Genomic DNA, 17,980 nt, shown 5'->3' with positions numbered 1-17,980 from the left:
AGGCTCCCAAACTTTGCACTTTGGGACCATCATTTTCCTTTGTCAATGTAGGTACTTGGGTGGAAATTTTTGAGAAACAGATCTACACCCTCATAAATTATAATCCACAATACTTATTGATCATCTACTCAATGACAGGCACTGAGCTAGGTACTAGGAATATAAAAATGAACAAAGCATACTCCAACTCCTCCCCGGAAGGAGCTCACAGACATTGTGCTATGGGACTGGGAAAGAGTGAATAAGACCTCTGCCTCCTGGAGGTGAGTGTATCGTGTAAATGAACAGGCATCCTGTGAACGTTTACACTGATACCAACTTCACTGCTTTCACTTGGGTATAATTCCCTCTGAGTTCGTGAGGAGGAGTCAAAGATTTCTAGTTCCCTTGGTGGCTAGGCACATGGTTATATCGTTTATTGTACTAAGAGAGGGAACACAAATGCAGAAGCAAGTTATATGTAAAGGCAAGTTACTGATCTTTAAGTGGGTGTTTGAGACCCCAGCACGATGTCCATACATAAAGTTTAAGAGCCAAATGGAGGTTTGATCCAGAACTTGAGAGGTTGGAGTTGGAGACCCGGATTTGGGAGTCACAAGCATTAAGGTAGTTAATGCCCTGGAAAGGGATGGTCTGACTTGCAACTTTGTAAACTCCCTCTACAGATTGTTAGTAAGTGTTGCTGAAAGCTGGTATAATATGTTGGGAAACACCGGCGTTTAAGGGCCGTACAGAGCAAAGCAGGCATGGAAGGAGGCTGACAATCCAGAGAGTTTGGAGGACCCCCAGAGTGGTGTGATGCAATACAAGAGAAGTTCCATCAAAGGAGGCTGTTCAGAGTGCGCTGGAATGAGGTCAAGCAGGAGAGGATTCACTCTGGGACTTGGTAAGTCCACTTACCCATAGAGGTCTTCCATGACGACTGAGGGAAGCACATTGCGAGTAATTTTATTTCGAGGAAGAGATGCAGCAGGATCCGAAAGAAATCCTGGTCTCTCTGGGCAAGGGCTTTAAGGTGGCGGTGAAAAGACAAAATTTTTAGCTTTTCTGTGCCTTTAATAAATTCTTACTGAATCTGAAAGTTTGGTTGGACCCCTGCCTGAGGATCTGTCTCTTCTCAGGGGTCCTCAGAAAAGAGCATTAGAAACCTCTGATTGAGGACGTGCGCGGCCCCGCCTCCAGTCCTTCAGCCCGGCCGCAGTATCACGGAGCAGCCGCCAGGGGGTGCAGACTCCGGGCCCATCAGCGAGACTTGGGGCGGGGCCAACTGCGGGGCGGGCCCTGGCACGGCTTCCGGCTTCCGGCGGAGCCATCGATCGACGCGCGCAGCCGTCATGGCAGCGGAGGAGAAGGATCCTCTGAGCTATTTCGCGGCTTACGGGAGCAGCAGCTCAGGCTCCTCGGACGAGGAGGATAACAGCGAGCCGGAGGAGACAAGTCGTAAGGCCTCGGATCCGGCGAAGTCGGCGGGCGGCTGTGGGAACAAGGCGGAGAAGCGGCTGCCTGGACCCGACGAGCTGTTCCGGAGCGTGACTCGCCCGGCCTTTCTCTACAATCCGCTCAACAAACAGATCGACTGGGAGAGGCACGTCGTCAAGGCGCCAGAGGAGGTGAGGTCCCCGACCCCGTTTCCCGATCTAGGTCCCGGCCTCCGCCCCCTTCCTCCTGAGCCCCCTCCTGGGGACCAGCTGTCCGCCCCACACACGCAGTCACCCCCTGCGGGATGCCGCACCACCCTCTCCCACCTCCAACCCTGGGGAGCCCGGGCCCCCTCCCCCAGCCTGGTGGGTGTCAGACCGGATCCGCAGCCCCGCCCCCTTGTGAGGAGACCCAAACCTCCGCGCTCGGTGCCCTGACCCCGCGCGGCTAGGACTAACGGTGGTGACTCCCCCGCCCCCCTGCTGCAGCTTCTCCCCGAGACCCCTTCCCTTTGATGCCGAAGTGCCTGCGGTGCTGCCTCCAAGACAGTGTCTGCTGCAGCCTCCTGAAGGGGTCAGCCTTGGCGTAGTATCTCTGAGACTGGATTCTTCTTTGGTAACTAAAAGTTAATAGCTTTATTCGTATAGGGAACCCTTTGGCTTTTCACTTAACAGTAGTGTGATTTTGATGGAAAAATATGTCTTTAAACCTTAAAAAAGAAAAAAAAAAGTCAGCCTGAAGAATAAACGAACTGCAGGGAGGTGCATGTGCCCATACCGATTATAGGAACCTCGGTTCGTCACAGTGTTTCTTAATGTGTTTGCTTAACAGCCTCCGAAGGAATTCAAAATATGGAAGTCAAACTATGTACCACCTCCGGAGACCTACTCTACTGAGAAGAAACCTCCCCCTCCAGAGTTGGATATGGCAATAAAATGGTCTAACATATATGAGGACAATGGTGATGATGCCCCACAGAATGCTAAGAAAGCTAGGCTTCTCCCAGAAGGGGAGGAGACAGTGGAATCAGGTAAGGAAAGTCAGACTCCAGTGGTAATGCCTTTTGGTCCCTGTGATGAGTTTTAAGAGAACGAGATGTTTAATGAGTGAAACTTAAATCTAGTCAGTTAGCAAACTGATTGTGATGGTCTTTGGGTGTCTTTTGCTGTGTGTGTGTGTGTGTGTGTGTGTGTGTTTAACATCTTTATCGGAGTATAATTGTTTTACAGTGGTGTGTTAGCTTCTGCTGTATAACAAAGTGAATCAGCTATACATACACATATATCCCCATATCTTTTCCCTCTTGCGTCTCCCTCCCTCCTACCCTCCCTTTTAATGTGTTTTTGAGAAACGTCATAAAATATTCAGGATTTAAAGTGAAATCTTTGATGTCTCAACCAGTAGTATATTGATGTATGATGCCTTATTATTAAAGCAGCATGAGTTATTTCATGAACTCTTTGTTGTGACTGCAGTTGTGAAGTGCTGATGGCTTCATTTTATATTAAAGCAATTGTGCTTTACAGCCAAAATTAGTGTCACAAAATGGATTTAACTGAGTATTACTACATAGTAATTAACAATAGTAACAAGATAATGACTTAGTTGTCTTGCCTTAGTTCATAATATCATAATTCCACCTTACAATTCCATTATTGTAAGTAATCACAGTAATCTCTGCTTCCATACTTTTACCCACTTACCCCCTTGCCTCACTTGCTTAAAACCCTTCACCAGCAGCAGAGTGAGCCCTCTATGATAGGCCCTGCCTTTTTCTCCACCCTCATTTCAGATGGCCCCCTTGTAGAACTTTAAGATCTTAAAATTCAAAACTGAATAGACCATGCTATTTTATGGTTCCATGCCTTTTAATATATGTTCCACCTTAGTCGGGAATGTTTTTCCCTCCCTCTTTGGCTGGTAAACTCATTCATCCTTTAAAATCCAACTCTAAGAAAAAGAGAGTTGGTAATATCTAAATCTCAAATATTACCTTCCTCTAGTTAATTATTTGCTCCTCTGTACCCTGTATGTGCTAATGCTATTGATGGCCCTTACCTCCTTTTATGTGATTTTTTGTTCATAAGTCTATCTGCTTTATGAAGATGAGTTCCTTAAACAGCAGGGTCCAGGTGTTATTTATGTTTATAATACAGTTTGTAGTATGTTGTGAGTATTCAGTGGATTATTGGACTAAATATTTTTGACTATCATTTTTATGAAAGAGTGTGTTGTTTTTGTTAAACAAATTTCTGATCTTCCCATAATACAACTGCTACTTATTTAGCTCATTTTACAACTGCAGAGAATTTTGTTTGTTTCAAGAGAAAGGGTAACAAACTGGTAGGAGTTCTTACTCCAATTTTTGGTTTTTTGTTTGTGTTTTTTTAAGGAATAGGATATTTATTCAGATCTAAAGTGTCTCTTCACAAAATTAATGCTTGTTAATTCCAAATGGGAAAAAAATAGTACCTTCATTTTGGAGTTACTTCATTGTGGAGAAGCCTGGCAGACACCATTTTAATCAAGCGATTAAAGTGATCATAAATAACAGGACAAATCAAAACTGAGTGTCACTTGAACACAGCATCACGTTGGTGATATCCTTGCCGAACACAAACACGCACAAATTGAGGGATATTCCACAAAATAACTAGCTGAATCTTCAAAAGTATCAAGGTCATGAAAGTCAAAGAAAGATTGAGGAAACATTTTTGACTACAGGACACTAAAGAGATGTGACGATTAAATGCAATACACATTCTGAAGTGTATCCTTTTTTTGCTATAAAGGATATTACTCTCCAGTTTTGATTCTACCTGGCTTTCCCATTTCTTTCACTGACTTCCCAGTGTGAATTAGAAGTCAGTAGTGAAGGTACCTCTTCAGTAAATGGCATCTTTTTGGACATGCCAAATGAAGTGGACATTAAAAATACCTCATATTTTATAGTATCTTTATATAATTAATAAAAAACACTTTTGCATAAATTACATTTAATCCTTACAACACCTTGTGAAACCAGATAGGGAAGTGTCAGAATGAGAGCTTATGTGACTTGTCCAAGATCACAAAACTAGAAAATGCTGGGCTCTAAAATAGTACCTTCACACAAGTTTTCTAATTTGTTACTCTTAGCAACCTAGTACAGAAGTGATACATGATTCATTATTACTGTTTTGTAGACAAGAAGACAATCTCAGATTCAAGAATTGCCCAAATTCACACAGCTAGGAAGAGGCAGAATAGGAATTCAAATTCAGATCTTTAAATGGAAATGCCATATTAAACTGGGGTTTAGTCTCTTGATGTTTTGCAAGCGAGAGTGCTTGAGGAGTAGCTGTCCTGTGGGAAGAGTGGCAATAAGGCCACTAGAGTTGATATTCAATCTAGGGTGTCATAGGCTGGTGCTCTCCTATCTTTGTTCCTATGTGGAAAAGGCAAGGTTTATATACCAGGACAAGTAAGTAGAAAGAATTATCTTTTTTTCCAGCTTGCCTTTTAAGTTCAGGTAGCAGGAAATATGTGTGAGAGAATGCTGCTATTCCCATAGGTAATTTCTGACCTTTTGATCATATGATGGTCCTCCATTAGAAAGTGGATGTTGGCAATATCAAAAAACAAAAGGACCCCAGTGCTCAGCCAGCTTAAAGCTGGATCATAAGATTAAAAGATAATACTGAAATCTTCAATTTTGACTTTAATGTTGGTTGTTGAATGTAACTATCTTCTTTTTGTAATGAATACCTTTCTTCTTAGGAGTGATTTTTGCCATTTCAAACTCCCATACTATGTTCACAGATCAATTTCCCAACCTCTTTTTTTAACCCCTTTTTTTTTTTTTTTTTTTTTTTTTTTTTTTTTTTTTTTTTTTTTTTTGCGGTATGCGGGCCTCTCACTGTTGTGGCCTCTCCCGTTGCGGAGCACAGGCCCCGGACGCGCAGGCTCAGCGGCCATGGCTCACGGGCCCAGCCGCTCTGTGGCACGTGGGATCTTCCTGGACTGGGGCATGAACCTGTGTCCCCTGCATCGGCAGGCGGACTCTCAACCACTGCACCACCAGGGAAGCCCAACCCCCTTTTTTTTTTAATTCATAAAATATCTTGTATTAGAAGCTCCACATTCTTTTGTTTGTTTGTTTGTTTTCAATAGGAGATGGAGCAATCTGCTTTTTTTTTTAAATTAATTAGTTTGTTTATTTTTGGCTGTGCTGGGTCTTTGTTGCTGTGCGCAGGCTTTCTCCAGTTGCGAGAGGGCTTCTCATTGCGGTGGCTTCTCTGGTTGCAGAGCACAGGCTCTAGGTGCATGGGCTTCAGTAGCTGTGGCTCGCGGGCTCTAGAGCGCAGGCTCAGTAGTTGTGGCGCACGGGCTTAGTTGCTCCGCAGCATGTGGGATCTTCCCGGACCAGGGCTCGAACCTGTGTCCCCTGCGTTGGCAAGCGGATTCTTTTTTTTTCTTGTTTTTCTTTTCTTTTTTTTTTTTTTTTTTGCGATACGCGGGCCTCTCACTGTTGTGGCCTCTCCCATTGCGGAGCACAGGCTTCGGACGCGCAGGCTCAGCGGCCATGGCTCACGGGCCCAGCCGCTCCGCGGCATGTGGGATCCTCCCGGACCTGGGCACGAACCCGTGTCCCTTGCATTGGCAAGTGGACTCTCAACCACTGCGCCACCAGGGAAGCCCCCGCAAGCGGATTCTTAACCACTGCGCCACCAGGGAAGTCACAGAAGCTCCACACTCTTAAATATAAATCTCATTTTTAGATTATCAAATTACTTTGTTTTTATTTTTCCTTCTCATTTTCTGCCCTTTGGCCTTTTTTGCCAGTTAACTCGTTCCAGGTAAGGAAGCTGGGAAAAATTCAAAACTCATCATAAATCCTTACTACTTATCAACACTTGTTTCGTGGTTGTAAAATGTAGATGATTAAGGCTTAGATATTTATTGTAGCTTAATTAACATGTAATTAATCTTGAAGGTCTAACTAAAGTAGCTAATGCTTTTTTTTTTAAGAATTTAGAACCTTAGTTTCTATTAATAATTTAAGCTTGTTTACCTCAAGTGACATGAATTCCATAATATAAAAATTGTTTCCTTACAAGTTCATCTGTAGTATACGGCACAGAGTAAGAAGCTCAGTAAAGTTGATGGAACATTTCAAGATTTTTTTTTTTTAAGACAATCCCTTGTTATATCACTAGATGGCATTAGCTCTTCTGTTCAGTGACTGGTAGGAAGATATTTTTCCAACCTCAGTAGTTTGTGTTTTTATTGTTATTCAGTAAATGAACTTGTAATAAGTGACAGATTAAAAGCAGAAGTGTCTCAGGATGGTCTTTTTAATATATGTTAACACTGCATTTTCTAGTAGAGTTAGAAAGTAATTTCAATTTTTATATTACTACTGAAAATAGTCTCAAAAGTCAAGCATGATGATAATTAAGCACCAATTAAAAAACAAAGGCCTTGGCTTGTTTAAACTGTATGCCTTATCAGTTGGTTTGTAGAACAAGTATTTTTTTGTATACATGATAAACTAATGATTAAAACTTTGCTTTGTAAATTCCTGGGATGATTTGTTGATCTGAATTGTATTTTATCATACTGGGTACATAAATCTGTAGTGCTCTATTAAATATATGAATAACATCACTGTGCTGTGTTTCAAGATGCATTACCTGCTGTTGATACCAATTATTGTCCACATCAACAAAGGAAATATTCTGAGTCTGGTAGTTAGCAGAAGGGAATTGAAGGCTTAAGGTTTTAAGTTTATTTTTCCCATAATGAGTTCGTGATCTGAAAAACAAAACAGATGAACAAACAAAACAAAACAGAAATAGGCTCATTGATAACAGAGAACAAACTGGTGGTTGCTAGAGAGGAAGGAGTTGGGGGGACAGGTGAAGTAGGTGAAGGGGTTTAAGAGGAACAAACTTCCAGCTATACAATAAGTAAGGCACAGGGATGTAATATACAGCATAGAGAATATAGTCAATAAGATTGTGATAACTCTGTATGGTGACAGATGGTAACTAGACTTATTGTGGTGATTATTCCATAATATATAAAAATACCGAATCACTGCGTTTATACACCTGAAACTTAATATTGTGTGTCAATTATAATCCAATATAAAAAAAAGAATAGGACAGAGCTCCCCAGTCTCTATCAGAAGAATATCGAGAAATAACATGTAAAAAATGACTGTAAAGTCCTTTTGCAATGTGAAGTGTTAAGTAATAACAATAAAATTGACATTGTTTTTTTGACTGTTAATAAAAGGGACGTTGAAATGAGAAAAAAAAGTTTATGTTCTGATATCAATGGCTTCCCCAATTTTTTAATATGAAGTCCCCTTTCAACATCAAAATATTTTATAGGCCACCACATGGTAGTTATTGAACTTTGAGTATCTATTGATTGAGAAAATAAAGTACAATGAATTCAGTAATGTGCTTAAAATAAATTTGTATTTTATAAATCATAACATCTTCTACGTGTTATGTATTCCATCTACATGGAGTTCTTAAAATAATGCCATTCGTTTGTTCAGAGAGATGGGGATTAGCAGCCGTTCTGTGCTACCCTGTGTTTTGTTGAAACATGTAGTTGGATTGTTCTAATTGAATAAAAGGGCCCATTGTTTCAGGTTTTACAATCTTTTTATTTATTAATTGGAAATTTTCTGTGAATACAGATACTAATAATATTTTAGAAAAGTGTAAAGGACATGGTTTTAATTTGAGGTTCTTCTCCCCTCCCCCCCATATTCTCCATAATATGAAGGCAGGGAAGAAGTCTGTTTTTCTCTTGCCATTGGAATATTCTGACCATCCTAGGAGCGGGAGAATGTAGAACACCTACATAGGACAAAACTGAAAATACAGTTTCAGTGAAACATCTACTTGTGAAAGCCTTTTTAACTTCAAAATGCATGTGTGGGGCTGGGGGTGGGGCGATGAGATGGGGGCAGGTGTTTGTGGGGGACGGAAAGCAGATTGGAGGAGAAAGACTAGCTGATAGACACATAATGTCATGGTTAAATTGACATCTTTTTTTGTAAAAAAAAAAAAAAAAAAGAACGGTATGTGTTCCATTCTTAACATGTAGATTATATATTTAAATATCCACCATGTATATACTGTAGAATATTTGAGAATAGCTTTATCAGAACAAATTTTGATTTTCTCATTTTAAGCTACCTTAATATAGCACTAAAAGATCACTGTAGATTTTGTGTAACATTACAGTTGAAAAAATTCCTTATTTTTACTTGCAATTCCTTATAATTTACTTGCAATAACTTCTGAAAGTTATTTTTGTTTTTTTATTGGAAAACTTTGAAAGAAACATTAGTTGAGGATAATGATTTTGGTATAGAGTCAATGAAATTTTAATGCTTAACATTTTTTTAATATTACTGATTGAAACTCTTCCTTTCCTATTTAAAGATGATGAAAAAGAAGAGCATACTTCTAAAAAGCGCAAAATAGAACCGGGAGAACCAACAAAGAAGAAAAAATAGAAAACAAATGACAAGAATTTTTGGACTGTGAAACTTTGTTGAAATGAATTTTTTTGGCAGATTAAATTGATATTGTAAATTATTATGAAACAACATCTCCATGAAAGTATATGTTAATTAACTAATGAGTTTTGGTGCAGGAACCTTCCACTGTAGAACTCATTTTTTATTTAAAACTTATATGTATTTAAAACTCAAATGGTGACTTGTGATTGTGAAATTGACAACACTTGGAAGCATTCTTGCTACCACAGAATTGGTGACATGCTTTGAGTTTCATCCCATGTTGACATGCCAATGTTCTATGAACCTTTTATAAAGGAGTATATTTTTAAAGTAAATATATTGTACTGTGAACTTGTAGGGTGCTTTTCAGCAGTGTTTGTACAGTGTAAATAGATCATGGAAATAAAATTACCAGTATTACTATTACTGCATAACATTAACATTTGAATATTTGTGACAAGTACCCTCTTTGCCATGTGACATTCTGATAGTGGGTATTACCATTTAGGGAGTGCCTCCTGTGTTCCAAGTGCTTTGTGCATATATTATCTCTAATCCTCAGCCTAATAAAGCAGGTATTAATAGCCTCATTTTATAATAGAGATTAATTTATCCACGGTTACACAGCTAATGAGCAATGAATTTGAGATTTAACTCAGGACACTTGAACTCCAAAAATATCATACTAAACCACCTCTCAGCCAATCAGAATTTAGTCATCTTCGCTCAGGGGGAAATTCCTCTGCCCTCCTGATTTCTGTAATGATCCATACGGCCTGAAGACCATTAAAAACATTACTGAAGGGCTTCCCTGGTGGCGCAGTAGTTGAGGGTCCGCCTGCTGATGCAGGGGACACAGGTTTGTGCTCCGGTCCGGGAAGATCCCACATGCCGCGGAGCGGCTGGGCCGATGAGCCATGGGCGCTGGGCCTGCGCATCCGGAGCCTGTGCTCCTCAAGGGGAGAGGCCACAACAGTGAGAGGCCCACGTACCGCAAAAAAAAAAAAAAAATTACTGAAAAAAAAGTCATATTTTAGGAACTGTAGTTGCCATCTCTTCCAGGTACTCCTCTGTGGTAATCAGTAGAGATCTTCTCCCCTGATTATATTACTGCACTTATCATATATGCCTTATATTATGATCATTGATTTCCCTGTTAAATAGTAAGCTTGCCAAAGATAAGGATCTTCTACAAAGATTTGCTACATGTAGCAAATGAAATTACGGGATACCCAGTTAAATTTGAATTTTAGATAAACAACAAATGATGTTTTAGTATATGTGATATTTGAGAAATACTTATAGTAAAAATTTATTTATCTGAAATTCAAATGTAACTGAGCATCTTATATTTTGTCTGGCAACCCTACGCCTATGTGTTTTCTCTATCCAGCTCCTGTTTTAATGCTTTGCATGTAGTAATAAAATCAACAAGGGGTATTTAGGAAGATTGTAATCTTAGATTTGACTTCTGCAGTCCAAAATGCAGTGAAGTTATTTGTAACATTTTGAAAGATAAAAAAGAGCAGTTATATACTGCGTCAGTCTTTCCACGATTCTTACATGCCTTTAAGAGACAAGAGTTAATTACAGGACATTATTCAGTTTTTTAAAATCCCCAGTCTGATTGTTTTCCCCATGCTGGAAACCAACATTTGAAAAACTATAAAGTTTGTTGAGAACATGAATCAAGTAGATTTAAGTTTGTAAAAGTCATTAAAAGTGTACCAGTCATAGTGTTTTGTGGATTGAGGAAGGGACATGAGTATGATGGCTTCCACTGTATCTTCAACTTACAAATGCAGTTCTACAGCTGCTTATCCTCTAGGTTTACAAGTATCTGAATCCCAAAGTTGAAATAATTGATAAATCAAGAAACTTTTTAAGGTTGAAATCTTTGTACATGAATAATTGGGAGGGCAGTGGTATCATGTACTAGGGCGTGGCATCAACTGGTAAAGCATGAGTCCAGTGTGACAAAAATGGAAATATGAGGTTGTGATTCCCAAATCTGGAAAAATCTATAGTCTGGATGAATGTATTGGTGGAACAGATATCTCGGAAGTTACTGAAATATTACAAGATTTAAAAAACTAGCATGAAAATGAACCTCATACAAGATAAAAAACACCAGCAAGCCACTGTCTGAAAATCTTTTTAACCTCTTTCTACCACTCATTGTTTCAACTCCTATCTTGTATCAATCAGTTTGTGACAGAGAACAAAAGATCACTAGATTGGTCTCTAGTGGTGCTTTGAGCCTCTTTTCTAGAAGGTAGCAGAACTGGGAAGGGGAGAAACAAAAATACCACTTTTCCTTGGAGGGGGTAAATATTCTGATATTTTAAACAGGAAAGGTAGTTGCTACACTTGTGAGATTATTAAGCAACTGCTGGAAGATGTGCACCTATGTGAGTACAGGTCAAGCCAGTTTTAGGAGTGGGAGAGAGAATTTAGGAAGAAGGAGGCTAAATATTTTGGGGCAGTCTGACTCAGCCATTTGTATCTCGGGTTTCTTTTCAAAGTATGGCCAAGTAACCGAAGGGGAAATGAACTTGCTTATGGATTGCTTCACCTTCTGCAGAAATATCCCTGGTTGGAAAATGGACTTTCAAGTCACTCTACATCTATCACCACATTAGAGAATGGATATTTTTCCCCCCTTCAGAGATGTCCTGGGAACATGTCTAAGTGTCCATGTGGGTACTGTAGATAAGGCGCTGTTTGGTTCAGGTAGTGAAAACCCAGTGGAGAAGGAGCTTCTAAAAATCCATGAAGATTCGGAAAATCCTCTATCCAAGTTGCTTCCTTTTTAGAGAATCAAGTCACTTGATATTTCTGATTGTTTCCTCATCTTTAAGATAAGGAAGTTAGGTCGCATCAGGCATGAAGGACTTCTTTTGCGCAAAGACAAAATTTGAGAAAAGAACTAAGCATTCATGGGCCATGTTTTAAAATTCAAAGTATAAATAATTTTATAGAGTTTTATGGAAAACTGGAATCAAAGAACATTACTGAGAAAATTTACCCTGCTTTGTAGCCATTAAGATACTAATATTACTTGGACTTGCTTCTAATCTTAACCCTTAATGCTGTGTAGTGCTTTTGAATTCACAGAGTTCAATCATATAGTAGTATTTTATTTGCCAAAAACCTAATGGGGTAGGTTTTATCATTTCCAAATTAGAGAATGGAAAATAGGCCCAGCAAGATGAAACAATACACGGATACACCAAGAGTTAGCTTCAGAGCTCAGGCTAGAATCTGCATCCTGTTCCATGCAAAATTTATGGAGAACCTCTTGGGTGCAAGACATTATGATAAGAACAAAGGACTCATCTTCATTTTGGCAAAATCACATTGGCGGCCATGAGGAGGATGTATATGTAGGTTACTAGTCGAGTCAGAAAGACTGGTTGCGGTAGTCTAAATAGAGTGATAAGTGTCTGAGTGAACTAAGGCATTGGAGAAGAGACACTGATTTGAGAAACGGATAGTGCTTAGTTGGATATAATGGCTGAGAGTGAGGTTTCCTTTTATTGCAAACTATGTACTTTTAATTAAAATATGAATGTAGCAATGCAGGTTTGGACATGACCTACATGTAAAACATATTGCCATACAATTCAGTTAGAAACAAAGCCCCACTGGGGATATTTGAAAAATGTAATTATTTTTATAGGTATCTGAGTGAACCCAGCAACTTTGATAAGTTAAAAACGGTGACATTTAAATCCACACTGGGCTTTAAAACATATCATTGGTGGTATTTTGGATTTTAGCGTTTCATATCCATAGTGAACTGCTTTCATACCTCCATTATCACTTAGTGCAGAAGTTCAAACATTCCAACAAAAAGGCGTTATGCTCCCAGCAAATGTTTTGAACTTTGCATAGCACTCTGAAGTTCTCTCTCTTTATCTCCCTCTACACAGTTTTCCTAATTTCAGGTATCGCATTTGCATTTTAATGCAAAAAGAGAGAGAGAGATAACAAGAAGCATTTGTATGTACAGTCCGAAGAGGAGGGATTTTGCCTGTTTTGTTCATTGACTAGAACAGTGCCAGCACATAGTAGCACTCAATATAACTGCGAAGTGTTGATGGTAAGAATTCCTCACCTGGGCTTATGGGTGATCCTCTCGAGGCTTGTGTTTTCAGTTGTATGGGCCAATAAATCTTGAGAATTTAAACCAGTTTAAGTGTTGTGTCATTTTCCGTCAAAAACATCCTAATTGATGTGAAACTCTTTTCCCCTTTGGTTTCTTCCAGGGTCCTGTGTTCTCCTGGTTCTCATTATTTCTTCTCTCTGGCCCCCTCTCTTCCAACTGCCCTCAGATGCCACTGTACCCTACGTTGTTCTCTTCTCTACACCGGTTCTTGACAGTGTCAGCCAAGTTCATGGCTACCACAATCAGTAACCCTGATGGTTCCCTGCACTGTATGCTTACCAAAATGCTCTTGTAAAGCCCCAAATTTATGCATCCGATTGTACATTTCTGCTTGGGTCTCAAAGTCCCCTCACATACTGTATGTCCAAAACCAAACACATCGAGTCAAAACCCACACCACCTCCTATAATTTGTTTCTGGTTAGTGGCATCACAGTCAACCCAGAAACCTGCCTTCTGCCTTACTTCCTTCCCATCATGTGGGTTTGGTCAGTAAATCCTGAGGCTTCTCTCCCCTCATTCTGACACACTTCTTAATCCAGCTCTAATGAATTATTTACAGTTCCCCAGATACACCATTGAGTTTAATCATTCTGTGCCTTCACTTGTACCATCTGCTTGGCCTGGCCCTTCTCCATCTGCTTAGTGAACCTCCCTTTTTCCCTTCAAGAAGCAGTTCAAGTATTCCCTCCTTTATTCACCTTGTTCTATTTATCTCTGTATCTGCACCTGAAAGTTGGTTTTCCCTATGCTCAGTACTAAACAAATAGCCAACATTTATTGAGTACTTACTATGTGCCAGGCATTGTTCTCGCGCTTTCCATGTATTAACTCATTTAATTTGATGAGGTAGGTGCTAGCCCTACTTTTCAGGGGAGAAAACACGTACAGAAAGGTTAAGTGATTTGCTCAAGGTGGGAGAGCTGGGAAAGGCAGGCCGTCTGGCTCCAGGTTCCTTCCTCACTGCCCTGAAGTCAATAGATTGGTGTGTATTTGACTCAAGGACTCTTCTTAGCCCTAGAAGGCACTCAGAATACAAATACTTGGAGAATTAATGAATACAAAACCAGTTCACTAACTGGAGGCCCAGCATTTGTTTAATACACCAGAAACATCTTTCAGATGGATCAGATTAATGTAAAAGGAAAGTCAGTGCATAAATGTTTTAAGAAGACCGATGGCAATTTCAGTGATTTAGTAGCTTATTTATCACATAGTTGGAGTGGTTTTGTTTTTGGTTTTTTTTGCGGTACGCGGGCCTCTCACTGTTGTGGCCTCTCCCGTTGCGGAGCACAGGCTCAGCGGCCATGGCTCACGGGCCCAGCCTTTCCGCGGCATGTGGGATCTTCCTGGACTGGGGCACGAACCCGCGTCCCCTGCATTGGCAGGCGGACTCTCAACCACTGGGCCACTAGGGAAGCCCTCAGCCTACTTTTTTTTAGCAAAGCAAGATAGCTTTAAGCCACAAATTGTGCCTCAAATTTCATTGTTTTCTCTAACATTTCAAATTATGGCTTGAGTTTAGAGTCATAGCACCAGGGCATGGGAAGGCCTCCAGAGGTCCTCTGGTACAGCCTTCCCAGAACATAGGAATGTCTCCTCTGTGATCGTTCCTCTCTTTTCTAGGCTCACAGGCAAGCCCACGAAATGAGAGGTTTACAGGCTGGATTTGAAAAATCATTTCCTGTATGTCTGTAATATTTGGTACCTAGGGTCTGGAACTCGTCCTGTTCCTTTCCCTGTGTTTACCATTTTCTGAAAAAAGGAGAAGAAACAGAGGATTTGGCACATATCATTGAAGTAAAAGTGCAGCTCTATTCCTGGCATAATTACCTGTCTCCATTTCTAAATGGGACCAAAATTCTAGCAAACTTCCCCAGCTGACTGTGGAGTTTACATTTAGAATTCCTGAGAAAAACTGCAATGAAATAACAAAACAATCACTTCCAACTAAGGAAGTGACTTGTCTGCCAGCAAAGCTATAAGCAAGCCAACTCAGAAATAACACCCACACCAGGGGGATTTTTTAAGACCCTGGTGCTAGTTTTTGCTAGTTTTCAATCTGGAGACGTACACGCACACAGTCATTGGAACCTTCTCTTTTTTACCATGTTCTGCCTTCAGGCCTTCCCCTCCAGTCCTCTCCTTAACTACAAAAAGTGGCCTAAAAGACGTAGCATAGCAGTAAAATTTCTTCCATAACATCTGGAATCCATATGTCAAATCCATAAGGCATAAACTCTTCATTGTTTTTCTTTTAATTTAGGCTTAATTACTTGAGCTCCAAATCCCCCTGCCCCGCCTCCCTCCATACCAAACTAATTAGAGCAATTATCTGAGCCATCCTGGGCTACAGATCTGTTAAAGCCTGTTATTGAGGTTAACAAATGAGAGGGTTAATTTCTCTAGACTGCTCCATAGTTGTCAAAGAAAGATAATAAGCCCTTACATTTGTAGGGTGCTTTTGCGTTTTTAAGGTCTTTTTTCTGTACACCAAGCTGCCACCCAGGAGAAGGGTTTACTTTGGGGGTTCCAGACTGTCCGGAACCCTTGAGGTAAGTGACTTAATTCTGAACTGAAGCACTTGGAATTCACTGCTACAACATGAAAGAGGCTCCCCCCGCCTTGCTGCTGCGACTGTATAAAAAAAAAAAAAAAAAGATTTTGATGCTTTTTTAAAGAAATAGGATTGCCAGGTAGTACCTCTGGCGCCAACTTAGAAATGTTGACTTCAAACCTTAGACAGTAAGTGGCTTTTTTTAGATAATTTGACCAGGGCTCTGAGTATTTTTAACTTATTTAGAAGTTGCTGAATTCATCTGGTTGCTTTGGCTAATTATGAGCTGCTTAGGTTTTTCTATTCTTTTTCCACTTTTGTTTCCACTGTAACAGTAGCAAGGCTATCCTATATCAGTCTTGCTAGGTAGCTAAACTAAAGTTCCTAATTTAATCTTTTGCCCTGAAGGTTTTTTTTAGATCACCCAGCCTAGTATTAATTTTTTTCTTTTTTAAACCCAGGAGAATTAGTTGAAGGAGGATTAGATTTTCTTAGCATTTACCATGATTTCAACTCATTTTTCCAACAAGGATTTGTGAAAATGTGATAAACAATGATGGAGAACAGATTTTATTTTTAATGTTCTAAGAGAAATTACAACTTTATTGCACTAAATTTTGAGAATGTGTTGCCTGTACAAGAGTTTAAATTGGAGAATAGATTTTCAATTGCCTCACATAAGTGCCAAAAGTAAGGGGGAAAAAGTCCATATGTTTCATAAGCACAGAAAACAAAAACTTTTAAGCTTTTTTTTACTACAAATATATTTAGTCTTTTCAAGGACAGGAACAATGTTTACACCAAAAATACAATAACAATTCATTATATTTATCACATTGCTTTAATTCATTCTCATAACATTATACATTATTATAAATTCTATTATAAATTCTATATAATAGTAATGTTCATTTAAAATTTTTCTGATTATGAAAATGATACATGCTCATTGTAGAAGTTCTGGAAAAAACAAAAGAGAAATCATTTTAGTAGTGAAATCCACAGTTAACATTTTGATATACAATATTTTCTTAGAGTTTTTTCCTATGCATATGTGTACATATTCTACACAATATAGATATTTCATATTTTACTTAACATTAAGCATCAATTCCATTAAGAATTCCTCAAAAACCTAATTTTTATTTTATTTATCTTTATTTATTGTTATTATAACAATATCATGTCCATATTTTTCAGCACTATAAATAACGCTAAGATGAACATCTTTGTAATTAAGTATTTGGTTGTAGTATTTGACTATAGAACTACTTTTGTGAGTAAGAACTCAAGATGGAGTCATATGTAAAGTTATCCAGTTTGCTTGACTTAATGTTCCTAACCTCTTTTTTTCTGTTATCATTATTGCTTTATTTTTTTCATTGTTTTTTTAAAATTTATTTTACTGAGGTATAGTTGATCTACAATGTTGTGTTAATTCCTGCTGTATACCAAAGTGATTCAGTTATACATATATATACATTCTTTTTCATATTCTTTTCCATTATGATTTATCACAGGGTATTGAATATAATTCCCTATGCTATACAGTAGGACCTTGTTGTTTATCCATTTTATATACAGTAGTTTATATCTGCTAATCCCAAACTCCCAATCCATCCCTCCCCCACTGTGCTCCTAAACTCTTGAGACCACATTTAAACAAGTGTTTTCAAAATTTTTGTACATCTCCTTGAAAGTCCTAAATGTTAAGTCCCTTGCCAGAAGCCAGCTTTTCATAATAGCAATTTGGCATTTCTAATACATCCTCTTTTTAGGTGCTCTGAAAAACCACGTTTCCTTTTAGAATGCTCCAAAAAACTGTTCACATTTTAAAAAGCCACTTACCCGTGCTCAAACTGAGAACCTGGTTATTTTGCCTTCAGCAAAAGGAATTGGTGGCCACACGAATTAAAACAAATTTGGGGGACTTCTCTGGTGGCGCAGTGGTTAAGAATCAGCCTGCCAATGCGGTTCGAGCCCTGGTCCGGGAAGATCCCACATGCCGCGGAGCAACCAAGCCCGTGTGCCACAACTACTGAGCCTGCACTCTAGAGTCCGTGAGCCACAACTACTGAAGCCCGCGCGCCTAGAGCCCATGCTCTGCAACGAGAGGCCACCGCAATGAGAAGCCCGCGCATCGCAACGAAGAGTAGCCCCCGCTCGCCGCAACTAGAGAAAGCCAGCGCACAGCAACGAAGACCCAGTGCAGCTAAAAATAAATAAATAATAAATTTAAAAAAACAAAAACAAATTTGGAAGTGAAAAGAGGACTGAGGGAAAAAAATAAAGCAGACTCAGCT

At 39.4% G+C, this 17,980-nt stretch overlaps 1 protein-coding gene across 1 annotated transcript; it reads left to right on the top strand.

Moving 5' to 3' along the window:
- Positions 1-308: 308 nt before the first annotated feature.
- On the top strand, positions 309-9,537 carry CUNH1orf52 (chromosome unknown C1orf52 homolog). The gene is made up of 4 exons (XM_027114224.1): positions 309-886; positions 1,122-1,610; positions 2,251-2,449; positions 8,871-9,537. The coding sequence occupies exons 2-4, from the start codon at positions 1,335-1,337 to the stop codon at positions 8,942-8,944; spliced, it is 549 nt and encodes a 182-aa protein (XP_026970025.1). The 5' UTR covers positions 309-886; positions 1,122-1,334; the 3' UTR covers positions 8,945-9,537.
- Positions 9,538-17,980: the final 8,443 nt, after the last annotated feature.

This window comes from Aethalodelphis obliquidens, unplaced genomic scaffold (assembly GCF_003676395.1).
Source record: "Aethalodelphis obliquidens isolate GAN/ISIS:26980383/991018 unplaced genomic scaffold, ASM367639v1 scaffold13, whole genome shotgun sequence".
Lineage (NCBI taxonomy): Eukaryota > Metazoa > Chordata > Mammalia > Artiodactyla > Delphinidae > Aethalodelphis > Aethalodelphis obliquidens.
The sequence above is the reverse complement of the archived record's forward strand: the minus strand, read 5'-3'. Positions and strand labels throughout refer to the sequence as shown.